The following is a 26,684-nucleotide window of genomic DNA, read 5'->3' as shown; positions in this document are numbered from 1 at the left end:
GTTTCCCTCCAGATTCTAAACCAGGGGCTGCAAACTCAGCACACCTAGGATTTGTTTGGCTAGCAGAATATTTTTAAAAAATGGAACCAGCATTTACAAATTGTGAGATTTCTGAAAATCCAGATTTGGGTCTTCGCTGAGACACTGGAAGATTTGACAGCAGTGGATCCACAGCAGCGATTGGTTAGAGGTGGGTAGCAGCTGTTCCAGTTTAGATGAAGCAAAGCACCTGCTCTCTGGTCTGACCATCTCTATCCCTCATTATGGTAACCATATAATTTGTCATCCAAACTAAGGCACTTTTGAGGGTAAAAGAGGGTGCCGTTGGTAATTATGCCTGGACGCACAGACACAAAACAGGGCTATTATGGGCAACAAGGATGTATGGTTACCCTAATTTACGTTGCTTACACTGGGTTCGATTTTTTTCCCCCACTGTTATTTGGGTCATGTGGTCACAAGTCAGGGACTCTCCCAAAAAAGAAGGGAGAGAAAAGGTGTAAGTAAAATGAGGATGAGACCCAAACGCTGAAAAAAAAGGGAAAGAAATGAAAAAGAATATTAAAATGAATGCCAATTACACAAAACCTTCAGGTAAAGGCAGAGCCTTGCTGGTGGCTGGCTCAGCATGTAAGTTTGACCTTCCCGGCTCCCTGCCCTCCATAGCACTGTCAGTTTTAATAAGCTGTAATCCCATAGCTATGAGCGAGACTAATCAAACTGCAGAGAGCAGCCTGTTTCTAATCAGGAAGGCACAGGATAATCATTTAACTCTGTGGTTTCTCAGTGAGCTCCAAGCAGCCTGGACAGGGAAAAAAAAAAAAAAAAAAAAAAAAAAAACCATCCTGGATAAGATAGTTGCTTACACACTCTAATCTTGACCTTTTGATGATCTTTGTTTGAAATTTTTATTAAAATGCTTTAATTACACAAGTATGTGGCTTAAAAAATATTTTAGAAGAATCTTTTCCCTTTATTCCCAGAGAATAACATATCGCTCCCCCAAGATATCTAGGACACCTCAGACTCTTATTGATTCCCCGAGTCCACTTGAACTGATCACAGACCTCAACCCTTTCAACGCCATTCAGGACGTGATTAGAGTCCCCAAACTGGGGGCTGAAGGAATTGGGGAACATGGAATGGCAACCCACGCTGAGCACCTACAGGTGCCAGCATGGGACTGTGGACTACATAGGCCGGTATCGGCCATTCCCCATTGGAGGAGTGGGAGCCAGGGCTGGGCTGCAGTGAAGCTCCAGAAGCACCCCATACATCAGGCCACACGGCCCTTCTATTCTCTCCTCCCTTCCCTTAGCCCCCTCAACCCAGGGGCAAGTCACAAGAAGCTATTTAGTGTAATGGTTAACCGCAGAGTTTTAGTCAGATGCCGCTGAAGTTTAACTTGGGAGCTGACTAGTGGTAGGCCCTTAGGCAAACTACTCAACCTTCCAGAAATGCCTGGTAGGCCCCCAGGCAGGCTACTCAACCTTCCTGAAACTTCGTTCTTAACAGATGAATAATAATATCAGCGCTTCACGGCCTCGTTCTAAGGGTCAACAAGATATATATGGAAAGCACTTACAAAGGTACCTGGTACATTAAAAATGCTCCCTAGGTCGTGGTTATTATTATTTTTATTAATGTGCTAGCATGGTCTTAAGGCCCCTAATTATATAATTTAAAGAGACAGGTACATTGTTGAATCTCCTTGGATTCTGCATTCAGCGTTAAGTGCCCTTAAAACAATGACTACACATGAAATAAATGTAGAAAAAAATCTTTTTTCCAGTGGAGAAAATTTCTAGTATCATAGAAATTTAATATTTTGTTCAATAGACTCACTACTATTTACAGAAAAGAAGACAGTATATTTTTTTAATTAAAAGTGTTTATTGGCTATTGACTTTAATAGACTTACATTAAAGGAAAGAAACATTTTTTTCAAATGTGCTAATAAGAAAAAGACCCAGAAAAATGAACAATGCTGGGGAGAATATTCAGTGTTTTGAACATAAATAAAACTCATAAATTTTATATGGATTCTGGGATATTTATTAATATTCCTCCAACGAAGGATTTGACATTGAACAGGAATACAAACATATGAATAAGTCTAATCTATTTCAAAGCAATCAGCTCTTTGAGAGCAGAAACTCTTTCATAAGTACCCTTGCCATTCATGGCAGAGAGATTATAGGAATGCTACGAACCTTCCTAAACCATTAATAAAAGAAAAACATATAGATACCCAACACATAAACATATAGTAACCACATAATAATTAAACACAATGTTCAGTAATGCCCACTGAAATGAACAAACAGCAAAATATATTCTAATAATGTAAAACAAATATATTTCATGCTCCTATAAAAACAAAGGCATCTTTTTGGTTCTGTTGTTTTTACAAAAACTGTGTGTGTACACAAGTGTATATATATTCTTACAGAAAACATGACAAATATAGAAAAGCCTAAAGAAAATGAAAATTACCTGTCGCACCATCAACATGAATGTCACTCTTTTGGTGAGAGCAGAAAACTCATAGAATCAGAGATGCCCCAAGAAGATTTCACAGCCTCAGGATCTGATGCCAATTCACCAAGCACTTCAGAATTCACAGGCTAACCTCTTTCTAGGCTTGCAAACTTCTCTACTATTGCCTGATTCTAGCATTTTGCCCACTGCATTTTTCACCAGGCCAACAGTGATCAATAAACCAGGACACAAGAAGGCTGCCTCCAATCTAAAACTTTTTGTTCCCCAATCATCAGAGCTGGATGGAATTTTAGAAGGTCATGTGGTGCTATCCACCATACCTGCCCCTGTTCGTTCAGGAGGAAATAGGCAAGGGGAGGTTAAGTGATTTGCTCAGGTGTCACAGCTGAGTAGAAGTGAAACCCAATCTTGTAATTGCCAGGCCAGGGCTCCATCCAAGTGGGCACATAGTGAGTGATGTACAGTGATGGGGCTACACTTGTTATGTGCTTAGACTATTAATGAGCCCAGGGTAGACCATAGTGGATCTGTATGACCAGACAAAAACATCTGGGCAAACTTTTCGGCTCATAACAGGCCACTGCATGGACATAGACAAGTCACATATGGATAACGTGGTCAAATGAAAGAGTGTATCCTGGGCCAACTGATCATAGGAGAAATGTGTGAGCCCCACATTCCATGAAGATGTGAGCCTGGTTAAGTCCCAAGAACTTTTCTGATTGACTGCAGTACTGGGGCAGGTTGGAAGGCAGAAGTGTCCAAGAGGGCCCTGAGAATATAATTAAAACTAGGAAGCTCTTAAATCAGCTAGATGCCTTTTACAGTCAACAGCCATATGTCTACAGAAGTCATGCTGCTCATGACCAATCATCTCCTTTCCAGATCTAATCCAATTCAACAAACCCACACAATCTCATCAACCCCACTTCAAGGCTGTCCCTTCTCATCTAAAGCTTTCGTCTTTGACTAAACGAATCTCCATTGACTAAAAGAGTTAGCACTGAGGGGCGCCTGGATGGCTCAGTCAGTTAAGTGTCTGACTCTTGATTTTGGCTCAGGTCATGATCTCATAGTTGTGAGATCGAGCCCCATATCAGGCTCTGCACTGAGCATGGAGCTTGCTTAAGATTCTCTCTCTCCCTCTGCCCCTGCCCCCACATGCGCAAACATGCGCTCTCTCTCTCTCAAAAAAAAAAAAAAAAAAAGTTAGCATTGAAATATTAAAGGTCATGGTTTAATTCTTTCTGATCAGTTGGGGTCACTTAAGTCTTTATATGAAATCTCCTTTCTCATGGAGGCAGAGTTTGATACAAACATTCCTTATTTGCATAGACCTTATTCTCAAATACACGTAATTAAAGCTAAGATTGTTTCTCCTTCTCTTCTTCCTGTGTGACAACAGTGGGGCAGTCTCAGTGTGAAGAGTCTGATTTGTGTATGCCAGGTCTCAAGACGCTTGCCTGCGGATGAGCTCTTTCAACTGTGCCAGTCTGTCACTTCTTAGTGCTTCCCGGATGGAGTGGAAAAAACCAAAATAGTGTTCAAAGTTGTGCATCATAAGCAGGACTCCAGCCAATAGCTCGTTGGTCACCAGCAGATGGTGGATGTATGCACGAGTATGATTCTTACAGCAGTAACAGGAACACCCTCTCACAAGTGGATCGAAGTCCTCCTGGTACCTGAGAAAGGAAGTTACAACAATATTCCAGTAAGTGAGGAATATAAGAAATCTGCTGTCTATTCTGCTGGTACATAACCAATAGTTAATAACATCACTGGCAAATGTAGTGCCGGTCACCTGCTTAAGATGACAACGAAGTGAAAAGTTAACACAGAGCATAAGTCAGGAGACTCGGGAGTCTTCTTCTGACAGATATAACCTCCTGGACTGAGGCTTACACAGGAGCATCAGGAGAGTCACGTGATCACTCCCTCATGCTGAGCTTTGTCGGTCACACTACAAAGGCACACAATGATAGCAAACTACAAAGGCACACAATGATAGCAAACGCTGTTCTGATGAATGATACTTTTTTCCCACTCGCCACCAGAACTAGGACCCGAAGACACAATATGACCTTTCACTTGCATAGATTCCTGTGGTTTACAAAGCACTTTGACAAAGACTGTCTCACTTAATCTCTGCCTGCGGGGAGGGGTGGGGGGGGAGTTAAGAGGAAGGGCCTCAGAGCTACCACACCTAGGTTTGATGCCTTGCTCAACTCACTCAGGCAAGTCATTTAACCTCCCTCTGTGTCTTTACTTTTTCATCTGTAATGGGAATAAGTGTAATAACAGTACCTACCTTAGAGACTTATTGCAAGAATTAAATGAGTTGATATAGCAAAGGATTTGGACACTGCTGGACACATACTAAGCACTACATGTGTCACTTTTTATCAGCTCTTAAGTTAAACAACTTGACCAAGGTCACAGAGTCAAGAGCAGTGCTAGGATCTGAACTTTAGGTCTAGTGCTGGCAATAAGAAAACTACAATTTCCAGTTAAATCTATAATGTAAGGGAATTTTAGTAGTAACCCATTTATATTACCCTAGCATTTTAAAAACAGAAATGAATCTCCTTGGCCATTTTCCAAGAAGTTAAATGTGGTAAACATCACCATTTCAGACCTACAATCAAGAAGCCCCTGTAGAATATAGATTAGACCTAGGATTTTCATATTCTTTCATAAATTTTCAAGTCTGTACTATTACCAGATAGACATAAGTAAGTCTGAATCCCTAGAGTGTTCCTTTACATAAGACCAAAAACACTCCAGCACAGAAGTGAGAGTACCAAACTCACAGAAAACCCCCTCACTGGTTCACTAATAATTACCACTTTAGGCCAAATACAAAGTTACAAGATCTCTTAGTTCATTCTTTATAGAGGGAAATCTTTTATTAAGATTTATAATCTGTATATAACCAAGATGACCTAAGTTCCTTAGAATTTAAACACTTTGTTGTTTTTTATCTTGAAATCTTTATCTTGCTCTGTCATTATTTAAAGTAATTGGAAAGAGTAGAAGACACCAGACAATGTATTTGGCCTAATGTTTCTGACAGCTCTTCTAAAACAACAGTTATCTAGCCTCGGTTTTCTGACAAGACAAAGTACACAAATTCATCTGCAGAAAAAAAGTTTTTCTGGAACTGAATTTGAGAAGGCCCAAATAATATCCACCTATAAATATTTTATGAAGTCATAAACTGAAAAGGGAACAGTTACATAAACTTTTAAAACAGACTGAAATTAAAAAGTCAGACATCAAAATCCAACCTTAAAAAAATTCCTTACTTTTTTTCCTTCAGATTAATTTCAAATGATGTAATTTCTTGGTTGCAACTGGTTGTTTTAATTTTCTTTGTTTGATCTGCGTATTTTATTTCTTCCTGTGTCCCATTTTGTTGTGATACTAAAGGACAAATCAACAAAAAGTCTTGAATGAAAATCAGATAAAGAGTGGCCATTGGGAGATTTTTATTCTAGTTACTATTTTATGCCCTTTGACTCTATAATTCCACTCATGAGAATTTATCCTAAGGAAATGACACAAGGAAAGTAGTAATATGGACCAAGATGATCACTGACATTCTCTAGATTATCAAAACTTGGAGATTCAACAATGTCTAAGCAAACTATGGTTACAAGTATGTAATATATAATCTTACTGTCAAGGAATGATTTTAAGAAAACAGGGAGTGTGTGTGTGTGTGTTTGGAGGGGGGTGGAAATCTTTTTTTTTTTTTAATGTTTATTTATTTTTGAGAGACAGAGACAGAATGCAAGTGGGAGAGGGGCAGAGAGAGAGGGAGACACAGAATCTGAAGCAGGCTCCAGGCTCCCAGCTGTCAGCACAGAGCCCGACACGGGGGTCGAACTCACCAGCTGTGAGATCATGACTTGAGCCGAAGTCGGAAACTCAACCGACTGAGCCACCCAGGAGCCCCTGCAAGCGGGTGGAAATCTATGTGTGTGTTGGGAGTTATGTCTCATCAAAATGTACATGCAAATTGTGCTTTGTAACTGCCTATGTTCCAAATAGATTAAAAGTAGAATATAGTTTTAATTTATGTATTCTGTATGGAGTCCCTGGAAGGAACTCAGATTATCCAGAACTAAATGGGGACTTGAGTTGTTCCCCTGAACTCTTTAGAAAAGAATGTTCCTGGATTTATAAGAGAAACACCAGTTACTCTGCAAAGAGCCAGCTGTCTTGAACAGGGGCAAGCAGAGAAGTATTACTGGGAAGGAGTAGTAACAAGTTCAGGGTTGGCCCAAGGAGAATAAACAGATAGCACTAAGAAGATAATTTTGTCCAGATCAAAGGAAAGAGAGAAGTGACCTCAGCATTGAGGCTGTTATAATTTTGCTGCCATGAATTTGTATGCCGATGTGGAAAACTGCAACAACGCCCTGGCTTTTTGCAAAATTCTTGTCACTAGGGGGAACTATATTAGTTCCTATACAGGCAACTTTTACTCCTTTGCAATTGTCACTTTGTAATTGGCAAAAGACTTTAACTTACTATACACACACATACACAAATATGATTATTAATAATACTTTAATGGAAAATGTTCAAACTGTTTCAGTTTTCCTAATCATGAAGAAACACCTTTCTCTAGCCAAAAAGGAACTTGTGTGTTCCTGAGAATTCAGTATCGGGTTCTTTGTACAGTTTTATATATTCATGGTACAGAATAACAGTTATCCATGTCTTTATGGAAAAAATTAAGCTTGTAAATGAACACTTATAGAGTTTGTGGTATGCTTTTTCATCAGCATACATTATATTCTGGTCAGTTTAAAAGACAGTAAAACTGACCTTCTATATATAAGAATTTGAACAAACCAATTTGTTTCCAGAATAATTCAATTTCGGTTAATGGTTAGTTTGCTTTATAAAACTATAACATCTTCTGGATGAAATTTTAATAACTTCTGGGGAATAAAGCGAACCTTTAAGAAGTCTCTGGCCTGAGTTCAATGTAAGGCTGGTGGTGACGGAGGAGCTCAAAGGACAGCAGGAAGCGGGAAGGGAGAGCCCCTTGCGAAGGCCAGCGGGCAGACCGAGCATGCAACAGCCACCCGAGAAACTGGGACCCCAGCCCGACGCCCGTAGCCCATATCCTAGTTCTTTTCCTACTGTCAGTTAAATGTCAGACTCTGGAACTGATTTTCTTGACTTCTAACTAAACAATAAAAGAAGATGGTGGTACTTCAAAGCAATATTAGCAGAGGAAAACAGCTTTCACATCTCTGTGAAAAACCCAAAAAAGCGAAAGTGACACTAGGATCAGATGGGGTAAGACTCTTCTGTATTTTGATAGCATGGCCTTGGCAAAAAGCAGACAAGAACTCTTTTGTGAAAAACTGAATTAACTTTTAGTAAGCAGTTAAAAGGTTTTCTGTTCTTAGATTTTCATCACTATCCACTTCTTTTTTCAAATTGTTAATAGAAAGTGTTTTGTTTTTCTTGGTTCTGCTCACTATAAAATCACTTCCAAATAATTGATGAGCTACAGGGATAGCACTAAGAACCGACCGGGTTTTGTGTGCCAACATGCCAGAGCGTATAGATAAGAAACAAAAATGTAGTTTTATAAAAGGCTGATGTTACAGTATGCACATATCTCTGGCTTGTGACTCAAGCCAAAAATGAAGAGGAAATAGAAGATACTTGAGGCTATCACAGAGACTAACTTCAGAAAACCTACACGTCTCTTCAGGGTTCGGCTGGTAATCAAAGCTGAAAGTCAGGGCACATCCCCGCTCTGTCACTTGATAAGGGAAGAAACTCTCAAATAAGTCCACTCCTCTTTCAATACACTCGAGCACCTCATCTGGCCGGCTGACTCCACAGATGAGCCTGTGAAAACAACAGTAGGAACACTGACGTGAGGACAATGCCAGACTGTGTAGCAGGCAACAGATAATAAGGTGTGGTGGAAAGAATGCAGGACTTGGGCAGCAGAGGGACCTGGGCTCGAATCCCAGTTCTGCCCTTTATTTACTTACTGTGTGACTTTAGGGAGGTTTCTTAACCATTCTGGGTTTTAGTTTTCTAACTTTAAAAACAAAAGCATAATACATAGCTCACAGATGTGTTGCGAAGATTAAGGAGTTAACTGTAAAAACACACAGAGGAGTTTCAAGTCCCAAAGAGAAGTTCAGTAAAAGTTAGTTTCCTTCCCCCACCAATTCCTTCTGAACAGCCTCCCTAGTCTTCAACTGAACTTTACAGTCTATCTATCCACTACACAGATTTTTTTTAAGGGTGCAAAGCTATAGGTCAACTATACTTCACAATTTTTAAAAGATTAAAAAACAAAAAAAAGTACAAAGCTGTGTGCTTTATTTCCCCCTCAAATACTTTCCATGCCTTAACTGTATTTTACCTATAGTTTCTTTTTTATAATTGGTTCAACAAAGACATTTTTATCTGTTGTATTCTTCATAGGTTCATTTACAAAGCAACTCGCGCTCTCAGAATTTGAACTCTGCCCACAGGATCTAAAACTCTATTTGGCTTTATTCTTCTTTGTATTTTCTCCATTAATAAAAAGTCTACATGGAATGAGGTGGTATTTTCAGAGGTAATGGGTAAGGCATTCTGGGAGGGTTAATCATACTCAACCAGGTTTTGCCACTAAAACAAGAAGGGGAGACACCCTGGATCAGGGTTGGCTGGCTGGCTGCTTTTCTTTGTTTTTCTACCCACAGTCCCTTTTATGAACTGGCAGAGAAAAGCTAACAGACTCCCTGATTTCTAAGAGAAGTCCAAAAAAATCTTATGTAATATTAAACAACCAGAACATTTATATATATGACTACAGTTTCCTTCAACTAATGTTTTAGAACTCCTCTCCAACTAAAGACGGCATTTCTACACACATATAGGATGAAAAACAATCCCAGCACTCAAATCCTGTAACAGACATCTGTGAGCATTTAGCTCAAAGAAGTCTAGAAAATGACTGGAAATACTAGTGCTGGACTGTTATCTGCACCAGAACAAGATAATCACAGGAGGGAGAACAATGAACACAAGAGAACCAGGTTAAAACGATGGGGGAAGTTCTGGCTGCACTGGCAAAGGGTTGGTGGTTCTGGCTGTTCAACTCTGTGTTACAGGGCTGTATACATGTGTAAAAATTCATCACGCTGTCCATAAGATTCATACACTTTATTGCAAATTATCCTGGGATTTTTTTAAAGTGGTAAAATTTACATATACTATATAGCATCCAACAGCCCGAGAGGTATAAAGCAGCATCCCATAATCAAACCTCTAAACAGGTGTGTAGGGAAAAAAGCATAAATATTCACACCACGTTGGACAAAAAACTAGAGATTAAAAAGCAAAACAAAACAAAACAAAAAGAAAAATGGCGGTAGTATAATAAGAAAGACATCAGCTGTACTCAGAACCTTAGGATTTTTAGCTTTAAATCTTGTAGATCACCTCTCTACACCAGTACATACTGAATCCTGTTTATGGAAAGAACTAGCCCTATTAATGATGCCAGTACCCTTGATTTCAAAAAAAATGGCAGTTACTACATGCCTCAAATCTAAGAACTTCTTCCAGGTTCTTATTACTACAGCCCACCTTCGTTCTGCTAGGCACCCCCGATCTGTCCTTAACTTCCCTTGATTAAGGCCACAGTCCTATATGACTTTATTCCTGTCCCCAGGGGCCATGTTATAATGAAGAATATTTGCACTTGGCACAAAAATGAAGGGAAACAGTATAACACCTGCCCTCCCTTATGAGGATCAAATAAACTAGTTCACATGACAATTGTCCTCGTCTATATTCTGAAATCAAAGGCAGGACAGCTGTGATGGAAACTCTTCCCACAGTCAGCCTGAGCAGATTCAGCCCAGAAAAGGCATAATCAGTTCATCAAAAGACATGCCCATGTAGAGACTCGGCATAATACACAATCACCAGCACCCCTGCATTGAAGCCCACGAAACTTGGCCTGCGTCCTAACTGAACACTAGCCTGGGTTTGTCCTCCGGCAGCTCTGCAGTGACTGATGACAGCAAGTACAGTCTAGTTTCCAGGGTTGTGGGATTCCCTTGAAAGCCATCCAGAAGGAAGCCACCTACGGGCCGCTTGGCTGTCTCTCGTGCTGACCTCAGTCTCTCCTCCATCACATCTCCACCTTCAATCACACCAATGATGGTACTTTTCCGAAGGGCCTATAGGAAGAAAAGACTGGATGCTTTAACTGTTTCCAGTAGTGGAAACCTTCGCTTAAATGGACTATACATGGAAGACCAAGAGATAGAAGAGCTCTCAGTGCAGTTGCTACAGCTGAAGCATGAAAGGAGGATGATACTCCCTCCTCTCCAAGAACCTTTAGGGCTCCAAAAACCACAACTTGAAAGCCACCCAAATAAGTAAGAAAAGACTGAGTAGAAACTGAGGCAATAAGCACATATAGTCATGTTTGAGCTTAGATTAAATTAACACCGAGCAAGTACAATTTAGGTTACCTCCAAGTCTCTTAGAGATGACTTTAAGAACTTTATGGTTGGGGGGCACATGGGTGAGTCAGTGGGTTAAGCGTCCGACTTTGGCTCAGGTCATGATCTCACGGTTCCTGGGTTCAACCGCGTGTTGGACTCTATGCTGACAGCTCAGAGCCTGGAGCCTGCTTCAGATTCTGTGTCTCCCTCTCTCTCTGCCCCTCCCCTACTCACACTCTGTCTCTCTGTCTCTCTGTCTCTCTCTCTCTAAAAAATAAACATTAAAAAAAGAAAAGAACTGTACGGTTGGGAACTAACTGTCCATTTGCGAAAAACTAAAAACTACTTTGCACACCATCTTCAAAAACAAATCTCACAGGGCCCTATAATCTAAACATAAAAACAGAATTATAGAAGTATCAGAAAGATATATTCAAGTTTTTATAATGTTAGGGTAAGAAAGGCCTACCTAAGCAAGCTAAAGCTTACCCAAAAAGGCTAACATATTTGAGTACAAAATCATCAAAACTTCCCTAGTGAAGCATACTCTCAACAAAGGAGTTGAGAGGCAAAGGAGAACTCACTGCTTGTTGGAATAGATACCATACTATACTTATACCATAGAAAAGCCTCCAACAAACCTTCTAAGGAAATGACAACCCACAGACATCTGGGCAAATATGTGAATGTGAATAGGAACTTCTGAAAAATAAATGTGAATGCCCTGTACACATATGGAGAGCTAACTAAACCTCACCAGTAGGGAAATACAAATTGGCAACAATTAGGTACCGTTTTTGCCCATCACACTGACAAAATTGTTAAAAGACAGATAGTGACACAGTGGAGGAAAAAGTGTTAGAGAAATGACACATACTCTGATAACTAAAGAAGAGTAGAAATTAGTTCTGCTTTTTGGGAGGGCCAACGAAACAAAACTTGTCAAAATGTTGATGCTTTAATCCTATGTCCTAAAATTCCACTTATAAGAATCTCTCCTACGAGTATATTCATTCATAAGCACCAAGCTATATTCACAAAATGTTTAGAATAATGAAAAACTGGAAACAAGTATACATTAATAGAGTAAACGCCTAAATAAATTATGATACATTCATAGTGTCTTCCTACTCAGGTGTTTTAAAAAGAATGCAGTGGATACAGCAACATAGGCATTGATAAGAAATGAAATTCTGAGATACTGCTAAACAAAACAAGCACACTTCTGAGCATATGACCATATTCGTGCAATAAGAACCCCATATAGTCATGTATATATGTAAACGCTATGTATATGCAACTAAAAAGTAAGGTTTGCATGGAAAAATGCAAATTGACAGTGGCTCTCTGGTAGAAGAGAGGAATGGGGAAGGAGCCTGGATTGCTGTGAAAAGGGAATTTCACTTCTCAGTTTAAGCAAGAGGGACACAAACAGAAGGAACACTTGGGCTGCTGTGTACAGAAACGAATTAAGAGTGAATATGGCTAAAGGATGGGTAGGAGGCAACTTTAATAATCCAGATGAAAGACCAAGAGGACCCAGACTAAAGCAGTGGCAGTGGGTGAAGGGGAGGGGCAGGATCTGAAAACTCATCAGAAGGTACAATCCACAAACTTGACCAATTAGTTGCCCAAGGAGAGGGGGAAAAGTCTGGGATGACTCCTAGCTCCTGTTTTGGAAGTCCAGAGAGAGGATGAGAAGAGCAAAGATAGAAAATTCTAGGAAAACAGTGGAGGGTGAGGCAAGATGATCATTCTGTTCTGTGCATTGTGAGTTTGAGGTATCAGCCGCTAAGTATACAGACCTAAAGTTTCAGACATGTGTGATACAAATGTGACTGCCCGGCTAGAACGGCAGATGCCTGGCATGCTGCTGCCACTCCCCATGGCAGACATGGCTGACAGATAACTCTCTTCCTGCTGCACCCAGGCACAGCTCCAAGCACCTTGGGATGAAACCCATTTGCCATCCCTAGCCTAGGAAATATATAAAGAAAAGAATGCCAGCAACAGTATTTAAGTATTTAAGGGCATTCAGAATAACAGGATCCAGGGGCGCGTGGGTGGCTCAGTTGGTTAAGCATCCCACTTTAGCTCAGGTCATGATCTCACAGTTTGTGAGTTTGAGCCCCAGATTGGGCTCTGTGCCGACAGCTCAGAGCCTGAAGCCTGTTTTGGATTGTGTCTCCCTCTCTCTCTGTCCCTCCCCTGCTCATGCTCTCTCTCTCTCAAAAATAAATAAACATTAAAAAAAAAAAAAGAGAGAGAGTAAGAGGATCCAGTGAGGAAAAGAGGTATGCAGACATACAAAGTAGGCAGTTACACAGGCCTGCCCCTTTCCATGACTGACACAGCCCTATCTGGAAAACCTCCTTTCATGGATGTAAAAAGCATAATCATATAACTTACTATCTAAAATGGAACATAGGTGCTCTCTCCTCCAGCCATCCAAGATGCTGGAAGGAGAGAAGCCTAAGGGGAAGAAGGTGGCTCTGGCCTCTGCTGTCATGAAGAAGCAGGAGGCCAAGAAGGTGGTCAATTCCCAGTCTCAGAAAAGGCCCAAGAACTTTGGCATCAAATAGGACATCCAGCCCAAAAGGGACCTCACCCACTTTGTCCAGTTGCAACTATATCCAGTTGCAGCGGCAAAGGGCTCTTCTCTATAAACGTCTAAAAGTACCTCCCACAATTAACTAGTCCACTCAGGACGTTGGTCTTGGATGGCCACACAGCTACTCAACGCCTAAGCTGGCCCACAAATACAGACCAGACAAAGCAAGAGAAGAAAGAGATTGTAGGCCTGGGCTAAGAAAGCTGCCAACATAGGGGATGTCCCCACTAAGAGGCTGCCCGTCCCTCAAGCTGGGGCTAATACTGTTACCACGATGGCGGAAAACAAAATGGCTCAGCTGGTAGTGACTGCACATGATATGGGTCCCATTGAGCTGGTTGTCTTCCTGCCTGCCGTGTGTCCTAAGATGGGAGTTCCATACTGTATCATCAAGAGGAAGGCCAGGTGGGGCATCTGGTCCACAGGAAGACCTGCACCACTGTCCCTTCACACAGGTTAACTCAGAAGACAAAGGAGCTCTGGCTAAACTGCTGGAAGCCATCAGGACCAATTACAATGACAGATATGATGAGGTCCGCCATCACTGGGGAGGCAACATCCTGGGTCCAAAGTCAGTGGTTTGCATTGCCAAGTTGGAAAAGGCAAAGGCTAAAGAACTGGTCACCAAATTGGGCTAAGTGTGTGCTGTTGCTTTTCCTGTACATAATAGTACTAAAAAGTTCCCTTTCAAGAAAAAAATGGGACACATGTAAGAGTAATAACCATGTAATAATCATGTCAAGACAATAGCATGATTATAGGGATAGAGAGAGGGACCAACACACAGCAATAATGTGAAATGGTAAGGCTGACTAGCATGGAAGAGGGGCTTGAGGCTCATCCAGCTGTTCTAATAATCATGCTGTCACACTCCCTGTCCTCCTTTCTACTCATGGAAACATTACTCATCCTACAAGGATAATTACCAGCTCAAAACAATTGCTAGTGAGCAACGCTAACAATTAGGACCCACGGCAATGTCCCCACGCTGAACTCTTACTGCAGATACTGAGCGTTCTATTCAGAATGACAACTAAGGTCTCTTCTAATCATTTCATGTACACTAACGTTGGTAGCCAATTACATTTTTTATTGGTACACTTAAGATACCAATGTTCTTCAGACTCAATGCGCTTTGCCACAGTGGGACCTAACCACTGCTCAGGATTCCTCCACATCAATGGTGTCAATGCTTGAATTCTCCCCTGTGGTCACACCTTCTCTTCTCCCACTAGCTCTGCTCTCTCCTAGTGAACTTCATTCACTCTGCACCCAGGATCTCTGATTTCCTGCCACAGCTACATCCTCCCTACCCTGTCATACCCAGCTACCATCAACAAGCATTTATCGAGGGCTTCCTTATGTCAGGCATTCTGCTACATGATGGAGACAAAAATGATGCTCAGAAAATGAGTTTAAGGAGGTCACAATGTAATAAAGACAAACACGTGAAGAAATCATTGTACTACAATATAACCTGAGCTATATAATATGGCCACATACAAATTAAAGGGGTGGCAAAGGATGAACAGAACTTCCCGGAAGGGTCAGGGACAGCTTCCTAGAACAATGACTGTAATGGAATGAGCTGGATCTGGAAGCAAGAGAAGGAATACGACTGGAGATAAGAAAAAAAGAAACAGCCCAGAAGGAAGTCCATGTACAGCGACAGCAGAATGACACAGGGTAACACTGCTGGGAACTGCAAGTGACTGAGAAGGTCCAGAGTGCCAGCTGCAGCCAGTCCTGAGCTGGAGAAGTGGGCAGAGGCCAGGTCACAGCAGGCTGTCCCTGCCACATAAGCACTGAATGGAAAGTCATTAAATTCTTTTCAGGAAGTTCTTATGGGCTCATATTCGTGTTTTATGAAGACTTCTCAGACAGCAGGGCTGAAGATGGATTGGATGGAAATGACACCAGAGACAGAGAGAATAATTAAAAGGTAACTGCCCACATAAGAGATGATGAGGTTATTCTGCCTCAAGGTAGTGATAAGGATGGGGAGGAGGAGGCAGATCCTAGAAACCAAGAAGGATTCCTAGGAATCAAGAAGGAGTGGACAGTTGGATATTAAATTGGGTATTAAACGAAGCCTTGAAAGACTCAAATTTCTGGGCTGAGGAACTTGGTGGCTGCTATAAACCGAGAAACAGAAGAAAACAAGAGGTTTGAGGAGATCAGATACTGAGTTTGGTTACTCTGAGTTTGAGGTGCATGTGAGGGATATTCTAATACAACTCGGCTAAAGTCCACTTTATACAATTCTGAAGCTAAGCAGAGTGATCTTGATTATACATGAAATTTCAGAATTATTCAGCAATTAAAACTAAGGGAAAGCTGCCCAGGGAAAAAATCCAGAGTGGGTTGAAAAGGAGCCTAAGACAGAATCCTAGAGAGCAAGAATAGTTATGGTTCAGGAAAAGAAAACAGGAGAGTAAAAGAGACCAGGAAGTGAGAAGCAGAGAAGCGGGAGGAGGAGCAGAAAAGGAACCTAAGTAAGGGACAGTTTCAAACAGAAAGGAGTGGTGAGCGGTACAGCCTTACCTCTGACTCTTCCTGCAGCCGGAGACAATTATCCAGGAATAGAAGTGATCGATCAACAGACTTTCTGGCTCTTTTTATGGAAGTTGCTTCCTCACAAGATGCCTCTCCATCTGAGAGGCACTGGAACCAGTCTGGCTGAAGGGCCTGCTGAATTGCCATGAACTTGGAAGCAGTCATTTCGACTCGTCCCCCAACACCCCACACCGACACAGACTGTCAGGGAACAAAATAATGAGGAATCAGCAAGAACAAAATGCAAATAAAAAGAATAATAATAAAATGGTAAAGCAATAGTGAATTTAATTCCTCTTTACAAATGGAGATATGGTAGCAATTCAATATCCTAGATATGGTGAGTAGAAGAAGCTTCCTGCACCATTTTCCAATTCTCCAAGGACCTTATAGCTCTTAGAGAACCCTTTGGTGGCCACACAGCCAGCTTCTGAGCTAGCCCCAAGAATTCTTTGTTATACTTCTCTAGTCCAGTCTTCTATTCTCTGAGGCCCCACCCCATGCATGCTGTTCCTAAATACACCACAGACTTCAATCTTTCTCTGTCTTTGATCACATTGTTCCTTTTGGCTGAAATGCCCTTCCCTTCTTCTCTGCCTGGTAAAATACTATGCATCCTTCAGGACAGAATTCAAATATCATCTACTGTATTGTGCTTCCCAAACCTATCTGGGCATAATCCATCACTCACTCTTCTAAGCTCTTACAGTAATTTGTACTTATTTCTTTCATGAGAAATACTTTTATAAGTACCTTATAAGTACTTTTATAAGTACTCTGACTAGAATATCTCAATTCATGTTTGTACCCCAAAAGCCTAGTCTAGACCCTTACATATTATTGAAGGTTAGTAAGTATTTACTAGCTTGAGTTAGATACAGATAAAAAAAGTAAGTCAGATAATACATAAGCATCTCTATATAATGTTCTTTTTTTGGTTACTCCTTCCTCTACAATATCTTTCTTCTTAGAAGAGATTGACAAGGACATAAATGGGGAAGCCACATACATCTTTTTATTCTGGCCTAAGGCTTAATTAAGAACACTATTTAGGGGCACCTGGGTGGCTCAGTTGGTTGAGTGTCCAACTTCGGCTCAGATCATGATCTCATGTTTCGTGAGTTTGAGCCTCACATCAGGTTCTGTACTGACAGCTTGCTCAGAACCTGGAATCTGCTTCAGAATCTGTGTCTCCCTCTCTCTCTGCCCCTCCCCTGCTCACACTCCATGTCTCTCCCTCTCTCTCAAAAATAAACATTTAAAAAAAAAAACCAAAACACTGTTTAAATAAATCCTCTTTCCTTTACAAATGGGGTAGATAACAGAAGTAAAAATATCATCTTTTGGATTAAAATTACAAAATAAAGTTTAAAGCAGAAGAATAATTTAAAATACTTAGTCAAGATTAACAGATATTGTTGACATCAATAAAGTGGGTACAGGAAAAGTAATTGCATTTGTAAAGCAGCAGTATATACCGAGGCCTTGCCAGAATATAGTCCTCAGAGACAAGACCAATGTGCCATGTCTCAGGTGAAACTTGTAATGAAGTCCTTTTGATACTGTTCTTCACTAGCTAAAATCTCTGGCTGTGCACCCAGCTTTTTCAAATTCTGTTCTAAAAGCAAGCAGTATTACACTGAGACTCTACTATATATAGTTATACATGTGATAACACTCATCAGCAACTTCCCTAGCACTTCCTGAGGTTGTTAAAACTGCAAATAAAGCATGGCATAAAAAAATTATTGCTTTCTACCATCATAGCAATTTTTTTTTTTCGCCATGTACTTGACCTTCCTTCATCCCCCAATTTTTTGCAACAATGAAAATGCTGAGGATCTATATTCCTTACCTTAACTCCATCCACAGGCAGCCCTACTCTAATTCCTATAAACCACACCTCCCATTATATTCACAGAAATAAGGAAAAGGTATAAAGGGGTCAGGAATGGGCTAGCAGCCCAGACAGTGGGATCCAGCATTGGAGGGATACAATAGGCTGACTATCTGGGACAAAGCTGCAGCCTTGGAGGCCCTTCTGAGAACACACCTTGTTCGTTACATAACCGGCTGGGCAGGGGCTGACTGGATCATGCAGGGAACAGTACAAGAGCGATTCTGGCATGCCTGTATAGACATAGAAAAGAACTCTTGAAAGCACTTACATCAACAATTACACTGTGTTGTAACAGAGTGCAGCTTTATAAGTGTACTGATGGATAAAGCACCTCTAAACATAGTAAACTGTTCATATCCGATCTCAGAATTATAAGAGGCCTGTCAACATGAATGAAAAAGTTACCTTTAAAACCTACTCATCTGAAAAAAGAATTAAAGGTTCATGTCCAATGACCAATGAGTTGCTACAAAAAAAAGTACATCTTGAAGTATGAGATACAATAAGTGTTTAGGGCCACATTGACCCTACTTGATTTGTTTTGAAGAAAAATTTGATATCAAGTATGTTCATTCTAGGTACCATCCAAAGGAACTAGCTACTGGAAAGATAAAACAATATGGTCAAAAGGTAATCTCATTAATAAGCAAGCCATCCCACAACATGGGACCTTGAGGCAGAATTACAGGTAAGCTACAGGATATTGAAAATGGATCAAATTCTCAGTAAGTTTCATTGACTCAAGATGACAATTTCTTAGGTTGTTTACTCAAAAATATTGTCATTAAAAAAAATCCAAAAAAGTGCTTACTAAACCATATGTGCTTAAATTTCATATGCAACTCTGCATTTTACTTAAAAAAGGATTTCACTGAAAAAAGACCCAGAAAATAAAGCAAACTAAAAAATAAAAACAAAAACAAAAAACAACTCTGCAGTTCTCCACCTATTTCCATAATTTCAGTTAGTATGGTTATCCCTAGAAAGCTTATTTAGCTATTTTCACTCAATTATATATTTAATTACATATATAATACATATATATGTATGTATTTATACTATATATTTATAATTGTATACTTTAAAGCTGGTTTTAAAATTGGTTTCGGTCTAGGGGCGCCTCGGTGGCTCAGTCAGTTAAGTGTCTGACTTTGACTCAGATCATGATTCTCATGGTTCTTGAGTTTGAGCCCCACGTTAGGCTCTGTGCTGACAGCTCAGAGCCTAGAACCTGCTTTGGATTCTGTGTCTCCCTCTCTCTCTGCCCCTCCCTGCTCATGCTTTGTCTGTCTCTCTCTCTCAAAAATAAACGTTAGTGGAGCCTGGATGGCTCAGTTGGTTAAATGTTGAATTTCAGCTCAGGTCATGATCTCACGGTCCATGGGTTTGAGTCCCACGTTGGGCTCTGTGCTGACAGCTCAGAGCCTGGAGCCTGCTTTGGATTCTGTGTCTCCCTCTCTGCCGTTCCCCCACTCATGCTTTGTCTCCCTCCAACTCTCAAAAATTAATAAATGTTTAAAAAAATTTTCTTAATAAACGTTAAAAAAAAATTAAAATTGGTTTCAGTCCAAGGAAAACATTACATAAATTCCTCTACTGAAATACAAGGCCTTGTGACTACCACCAAGTTATCATGAAGTTTCCCTCAGAACCAGAGGACTGAATAACCGATGGAAACTAAATTTTCATTCACTTATGTGAGTCTTAGATATTGGGAGAAAGCTTCAGGAGAAAGTTGTCTACAGAAGAATGGATTCTCAAGCTGGCACTGCTAAGCTTTCCTACAAACAAATGGACACATACATTTGCATATAAAATCCTATTTCTGGAACAAAAGATAATAAATATTAACATGAAAATATAGCTATAGGTAAACACTTGGTCTTCTGCATTATGTTTTAGGCTCAAACATGCTAGACTGCTTTGAATCTTAGGTATGTCTCATGCAGCTTTTTACCTCTGGGTCTTTGCTCTGTGCCTGGTGTGTCTGCCCACACGTGTGTACTTCCACCACTGTGCCCACCTCCTGACCTGGGTAACTCCTACTTTTCCTGGACTCAGCTGAGATACCCCTTCATCCTCTTTCTCAAGAATCCTTTCTTTAGTCCGACCTCCTTCCACACGTACCCCCTACAGCAAATTATGTGCTCCTCTCTCTGGGCTCTCATGGTACATGTACATATTCCTAATACTGCAAATGCGGTCACTGCATCCTACTACAATTACCTATTAATCTTTATCCCAGACAGGCTCTGAGTTCCACTGGGGAAGCAACTGTTGCTATTCATCTTTGAATCCCCAATGTGTGGTTCTCAGATGCCCAATAAGTGCTCATTAAATTAATGAATAAGTAAGTGTCTGAATGAAAGATCAGTCAACAGCACCTCCAAACTTCAAATTAATACATCACAAGACAAACACAAATAACAATTTTTACCTATAAACTTTCCAATTCCTTCCTTATATTCTGCCAAGACCTCATGGTGTTCTGCCCTATGAGCAAAACAGAAAAATACATAATGAATTGTCCTACAGATACTCTATGCAACAGCTGACAGTAAATGTAGTGTTGAACAACAAAGCATGCCATTATTCAAGAGTCCCAACTCATTAGGCTGTGTTCATTAGCCAGAGCATAGGTCTTCATTTTACAAGTGTTTCTGTGGGAACAGAAACTGGCAAAGATTAAGTGCTTCCAATACCCAGATTTCCTTCCTCCCCTATTATTAACACAATATTGCAGAGTTATTTCACCATATAGCATGTTCTTCAATGAAGGATAAAGTCAGTATGTACATTACATAAAATGATTTAACTCCATTAGTTTTGTTTTCATAAAATAGTACTAGCAAGTACATATGCAGATAAAGGGAAAAGTTTGAGGCTGGTACATGAAGACAGACTCTAGAGTCTAAGTTTAGTTCTTACCTAGCATTCCCTGCCTGTCACCTCTGGGAGTAATGGCAATGAAAGCCACCATACTGGCACGGTTGGATCAGAAGAATAGTGAAGCAGCTCTGGTATGTAGGTCTGGCCTGTGGCTTCCAGATTAGGGTCAGATAATGTATAATATTTGGTATCTCTGATTTCACTCTAAAAATCTACAAGTTTTTGTACATATAATCAAAAAAGTCTTTTCTCCCAAAAAACAAACAATCCAGGGAAGAAATGGGCAGAAACATGAACAGACATTTTTCTAAAGAAGACATCCAAATGGCTAATAGACATATGAAAAGGTGCTCAACATTGCTCATCATCAAGGAAATACAAATCAAAACTACATTGAGATACGACCTCACACCAGTCAGAGTGGCTGAAATTAACAACTCAGGAAACTACAGATGTTGGCGAGGATGTGGAGAAAAGGGAACCCTCTTGCACTGTTGATGGGAATACAAACTGGTGCAGCTGCTCTGGAAAACAGTTTGGAGATTACTCAAAAAATTAAAGATTGAATTACCCTATGACCCAGCAATAGCACTATTAGGAATTTATCCAAAGGATACAGGAGTGCTGTAGGGGCACGTGTACCCCAATGTTTATAGCAGCATTTTTAACAATAGCCAAATTATGTAAAGATCCCAAATGTTCATCAACTGATGAACAGATAAAGACAATGTGGTGTGTGTACACACACACACACACACACACACACACACACACACACAGGAATACTACGCGGCAATGAAAAAGAATGAAATCTTACCATTTGTAACAACGTGGATGGAATTGGAGGGTATTATGCTAAGTGAAATAAGTCAGTCAGAGAAAGACAAATATCATGTTTTACTCATATGTGGAAGTGAGAAACTTAACAGAAGACCATGGGGGAAGGGAAGGAAAAAAAAATATATATATATAGTTACAAACAGAGAGGGAGGCAAACCATAAGAGACTTTTAAATATGGAGAACAAACTGAGGGTGGAAGGGAGTGGGGGATCAGGCATCAGGGGGCGGGGAAAATGGATGCTGGCGATTGAGAAGGATACTTGTTGGGATGAGTACTGGGTGTTTTATGTAAGTGAAGAATCATGGGAATCTACTCCCAAAGCCAAGAGCACACCATATACACTGCATATTAGCTAACTTGACAATAAATTATACATTTATATAAAAGTCTTTTCTCTTTGCTGTACCTTATTAAGGTATCTAAGCTGCTGCCAGAGTTGATACTTAAATGATCAGATCTAACACTTACAGCGAGGAGAGTGTAAGCTGAGCCATGGCAGGAACCCCGTGGATAGCATGCAGTGTCTGATGGGTCAGGTGTGGGGCAGAGCCAGTCTTGGTGTACAGAAGGCAGGCTGGAATGTCCATGGTGCGGTCTCCTGTTTTGCCCAGGTTTTTTATTTTTCCTAGGCGACAGCCATTAACTACCTTGGTAAGACTCAGCTTCATTCTGGGGGATTCCTCCAGGTCCTGATAAGAAAAGAACAGTACATTCAGGGGTTCCATGACATCTAAAGGCTAAGCATTTTACAAAGAAAGTAACCTACAAGATGATGAATGACAGCATATTTATTACTACTTCTAGCCTACAACTGTTTTAGATAGCAGGAAGAAAGAAATGGGAAAAGACCTGGACAGAATAAGATACCTTCTCCAAGTCTTAAAGCAAAATGATGACATCAACCGTATTTAAATTCAGTCACGGAATTTTTGTCTGTGCTGAAGAAAAGCAAACAAACAGAAGGACAGGAGTAAAGACTAATCATGGAAAGAGTGCGCACTTTTTCACCAAAGGCTAACTTTCAGCCTTTAAAATGTATATAGAGGAAGGCCACACTATGTAAGCCATACTGATTACTGATTTGATTCATTTTTTTCTTTTTCTAATTTGAGAGAGTGCTAAGCAATTTTTCCTAACATGTTGTTACATAAAGAAAGCAGGTTCCAGGGGCACTGAGGTGGCTCAGTCAGTTAAGTGTCAGACTTTTGATTTCGGCTCAGGTCATGATCTCACCGTTCATGGGATCAAGCTCTCTGTATTAGGCTCTAGGCTGACAGGGCAGAGTCTGCTCAGGATTTCCTCTCACCCTCTCTCTCTGATCCTCCTCTACTTGTGCATGCGTGCTCTCCTCTCAAAATAAATAAACAAACACTAAAAAAAAAAAAAAAAAAAAAAATGAAGAAGGCACATTCCAAATCAGCATCCTGGTGTTTATTAAACTACGTGGAACAATATACATCAAAAGAGAAACAGAGATAATCTCTGAGAGGTGAGATTATCTCCCAATTTGTTCTTATATTGCGTCCAAATAGAGGTGAGAAACCACATGGAGCATATATGCAATTCATAAGCAATTTAACACTACTTTTATCAGGGATCTTGGCGACCAGTCCCTGGTCCTTTTGTGTGGCAAACCCTGGAGCCTGATCTTGTCCACCCATCCTAATGATCAAAAATCGACATGTCACCAAAGAAAAAAGTAAACAAGGAAAAGTAGACAGCTACATTTAAGAAAAAGTATTGTAATAGATAAAACTGCTATTGTCAGTGATTCTCAGTATTGTGAGAATGGATACAAATATTAAAAATTCTAAAGAAAGCATTAGAGAATGACCTTCAGCTGGAAATCAACATTTAAAAAAATAACACACAACTTTGTCCAGAGCTGGAAGAAAAAGAACCACACCTTCCTTTTCACTGTTCAGTTTATGGTAATTTTTATAAGTGCATCCTTTTTCTAGGGGCTCAAATACAAAAAGTTTTTATTATGGAGTAATGTAAATACAAATACACACATATACATGTTCATATATATGTTTTTATTTTTTTTTTAACGTTTATTTATTTTTGAGACAGAGAGAGACAGAGCATGAACAGGGGAGGGGCAGAGAGAGAGGGAGACACAGAATCTGAAACAGGCTCCAGGCTCTGAGCTGTCAGCACAGAGCCCGACATGGGGTTTGAACTCACGGACCGTGAGATCATGACCTGAGCCGAAGTCGGACGCTTAATCGACTGAGCCACCCAGGCGCGCCCATATATATGTTTTTAAAAAATGCTTTGGGAGGGATATAATCCACCAAACCAAGCAAATTTCTCAAGAAACAAACCAACAGACTCCAAAATATCAACTGCTTTTTATTTGCCTTCATCACCCTTTCCGTGTGGGTCACTCACTGTAGGAATCTTCTAAGATTTGTGGTGTGATGCTTTTCTAAATATACATTCACACTTCACTTCTACAGAGTTCTTGGGAAAGTCTTAAGGAAAAACCATTATAAAAACCATTTGGAAATGATTCAAGGAAAAACCTTTATGGCTTTAAGGACAACTGATAAGCTGTCAATGGATCTGTGCCTTCACAAGGGCTAACAAAAATTCCCCACACCTCTGGCAGTACTATACCAGTCCTAATGCTTCCAGGGCCACACATTCCCCACACCACCCTCCACCGCTAGCATTCCTTCAGGAGAGAAGGGATTTCTAAATGTGTATTAGATGAATTTTCTACAGACTGTCATGGACAGATGACTGCAATACGCTGAGACAAGCTTAGGTGAGTACATATTTTTGTTAAAGAAAAACTGCATACATATTTATAAACACATATGTACACATACACTCTAAAATGTTTGTATATGCCTAGAAAAAATTCTGAAGGACTTCCAAACAATATGGTGCGCTGACTTGACTCAGAAAGACACACAGAAATGATAGGCTTTAAAATTCTAGAAAACAGTAACAGAAGATGAGACAGAGACTATTCAGAGGAAAAGTACCCTAAAATCCTTACACAATTTGGGAGGAGGGGAGAGATAATGAATAATGTAAAACTGTTAAGTATGTGTGTTAAAAATTTTTTAAGTAACCATTAAAAGATTAATGACAGAATGCATAATTTCTGAACTCACTGGGGAAGGATGGGAGATGATAAAGAAAAATTGGTTGCTATAAATAAAAGGCAAAAAAGAGATGAGACCAAAAAGCTCATCAAAAATAGAAAACACAAAATAAGATGGTAGAAGTAAACCGAAATATGTCAGGAATCACAATATAAGATAACAATTTCACATAGTAACTTCAGTAAATAACATTTACTGGGCATACACTGTCCTTTACATATTAACCCTGATAAAACGTACCATCATATCAACCTCATAAGACAGATGTGATTATTAAATGCATTTTACACATGAGAAAACTGAAGGCTAACGGAGTCACCATTTGCAAAGTGGCAGAGCCAGTACTTAAATCACCGAAGTCTGGCTTTAGATGTTGTACTCTAACAGGCTGGTAGCCTATTAGGAGTCCCATCTTGTCCATACTCATGTGCAATGTTCACACATTAACTGTAATGTTACCATACAATTTTATAGTCCTATTTTCCATTTTGCTATAGTGTTCTTATTATTGTCCTTGTTTTCCCTTCTCTTCCTTTATCCATTCTCCCAGCCTCTGCAACCTTTCTCCATACTCATAAGAACATTTAAACGTACTCATAGATGGGAGTGGATGTTTTTTATAAAAAATGGAAATACACTACACTGTATGCATTTCTCTGCAATTTGCTTTTCTCCCAGGAGAAAATGGGTATCTTTCCTGAAGAAGAGACACAGAATTAACTTACTCTTTTAAAATAACTACTTCATGATATTACATAGTTTGGATGTGACACAATTTATTCAACCATCACCCTTGTGACAGGCACTCAAGTTACAGAGCAGGCCCTATGATCTCTGCCAAAGTCTGAGGACACAGCTCCCCTAATCTCATTTCCACCATCTCTAATCTACTTTACATTATGTTTCCTGGCAAAGCGCTATGTTTACGTTGATTTTTCATCATTACAACGCTCCAGTGAGTTAGGTACTATCACTCCTAGTTTGCCGATGAGTTAATGAAGGGTCCGCGCTGTTTTAAACAGGTTGCCTGAGGTCAGCCACAAAGCAGGGTTCAAAGCTCCCATTGTAAGCCTACCACCCTGCCTGTATGAACCCATGTATCCTAGAGGGTAACGTCTCCGGGTACGTCTAAGTTCAATCAATAAGGATGGATTTTTCTTCACTCCATGCCTCCAGTGGCCTCAGACCTCGCGAAGCCCTGAGCTCAAGGATTCGAGATCTTCCCAACCCTCCCAAGTACCCTGTGCCGTCCAGGAAACATTTCCGGCTGAGAACTTCATTCTTGAGCAGAGGGCAGTCGAAAGGAGGCCCTTTTCTCTCAGAGATGAAGTGAAGCTTACAGGATTTGGGAGAATCTGGATTTAGAGAAGCCAAGATCCATCAGAAGAGCCAGAAAAGGGAAGGAGAGACATGACAGAAGTACAACTACAGTTACTGCAACACAATCAGTGAGCCTCTGGGGGCGACGCGACTCAACCACCCGCAGTAGCCCCCATTCTTTCAGGGAAAGGGGGGACTTACCTGCACAACTCCCAACTTTTTTGGCCTTGAGACCCCTCAAACTCCTCGCAGTTCGTTACCACGTGTCCGGCTTGCAGGATTCTCGGACCCCTGAACCACCGCCTCCGATGTAGAGCCAATCAGGGAGCACTGCGTCATCACCGCGCGCCAGTAAAAGGCAAAGGTAATATTAAAGCGAGCTCCGGTGACTGTGAGGCCGCGGGACGGCTGCCGTTGCCATGGGTTACCGACCTAAATTGTTCCGCCTGC

The 26,684-nt window shown here is 40.5% G+C and overlaps 1 protein-coding gene, 1 long non-coding RNA gene and 1 pseudogene across 2 annotated transcripts; 2 read left to right on the top strand and 1 right to left on the bottom strand.

Moving 5' to 3' along the window:
- The first annotated feature begins 121 nt into the window (after positions 1–121).
- LOC125921770 (uncharacterized) lies at positions 122–9,197 on the top strand. Its single transcript, XR_007457490.1, has 3 exons — positions 122–190; positions 3,908–4,213; positions 8,974–9,197. It is a non-coding gene; the product is annotated as an uncharacterized LOC125921770 (long non-coding RNA).
- On the bottom strand, positions 3,718–26,623 carry QTRT2 (queuine tRNA-ribosyltransferase accessory subunit 2). The gene is made up of 9 exons (XM_049629415.1): positions 26,436–26,623; positions 22,261–22,481; positions 20,499–20,554; positions 18,215–18,291; positions 16,150–16,362; positions 10,525–10,724; positions 8,231–8,382; positions 5,808–5,925; positions 3,718–4,184 (listed from the first exon to the last, which is right to left on the bottom strand). The coding sequence occupies exons 2-9, from the start codon at positions 22,458–22,460 to the stop codon at positions 3,953–3,955; spliced, it is 1,248 nt and encodes a 415-aa protein (XP_049485372.1). The 5' UTR covers positions 22,461–22,481; positions 26,436–26,623; the 3' UTR covers positions 3,718–3,952.
- LOC125921765 (60S ribosomal protein L7a-like) lies at positions 13,377–14,244 on the top strand (annotated as a pseudogene).
- Positions 26,624–26,684: the final 61 nt, after the last annotated feature.

The sequence above is a fragment of the Panthera uncia genome, chromosome C2 (genome assembly GCF_023721935.1).
Source record: "Panthera uncia isolate 11264 chromosome C2, Puncia_PCG_1.0, whole genome shotgun sequence".
Lineage (NCBI taxonomy): Eukaryota > Metazoa > Chordata > Mammalia > Carnivora > Felidae > Panthera > Panthera uncia.
This window is presented reverse-complemented; position numbering and strand designations above follow the sequence as displayed.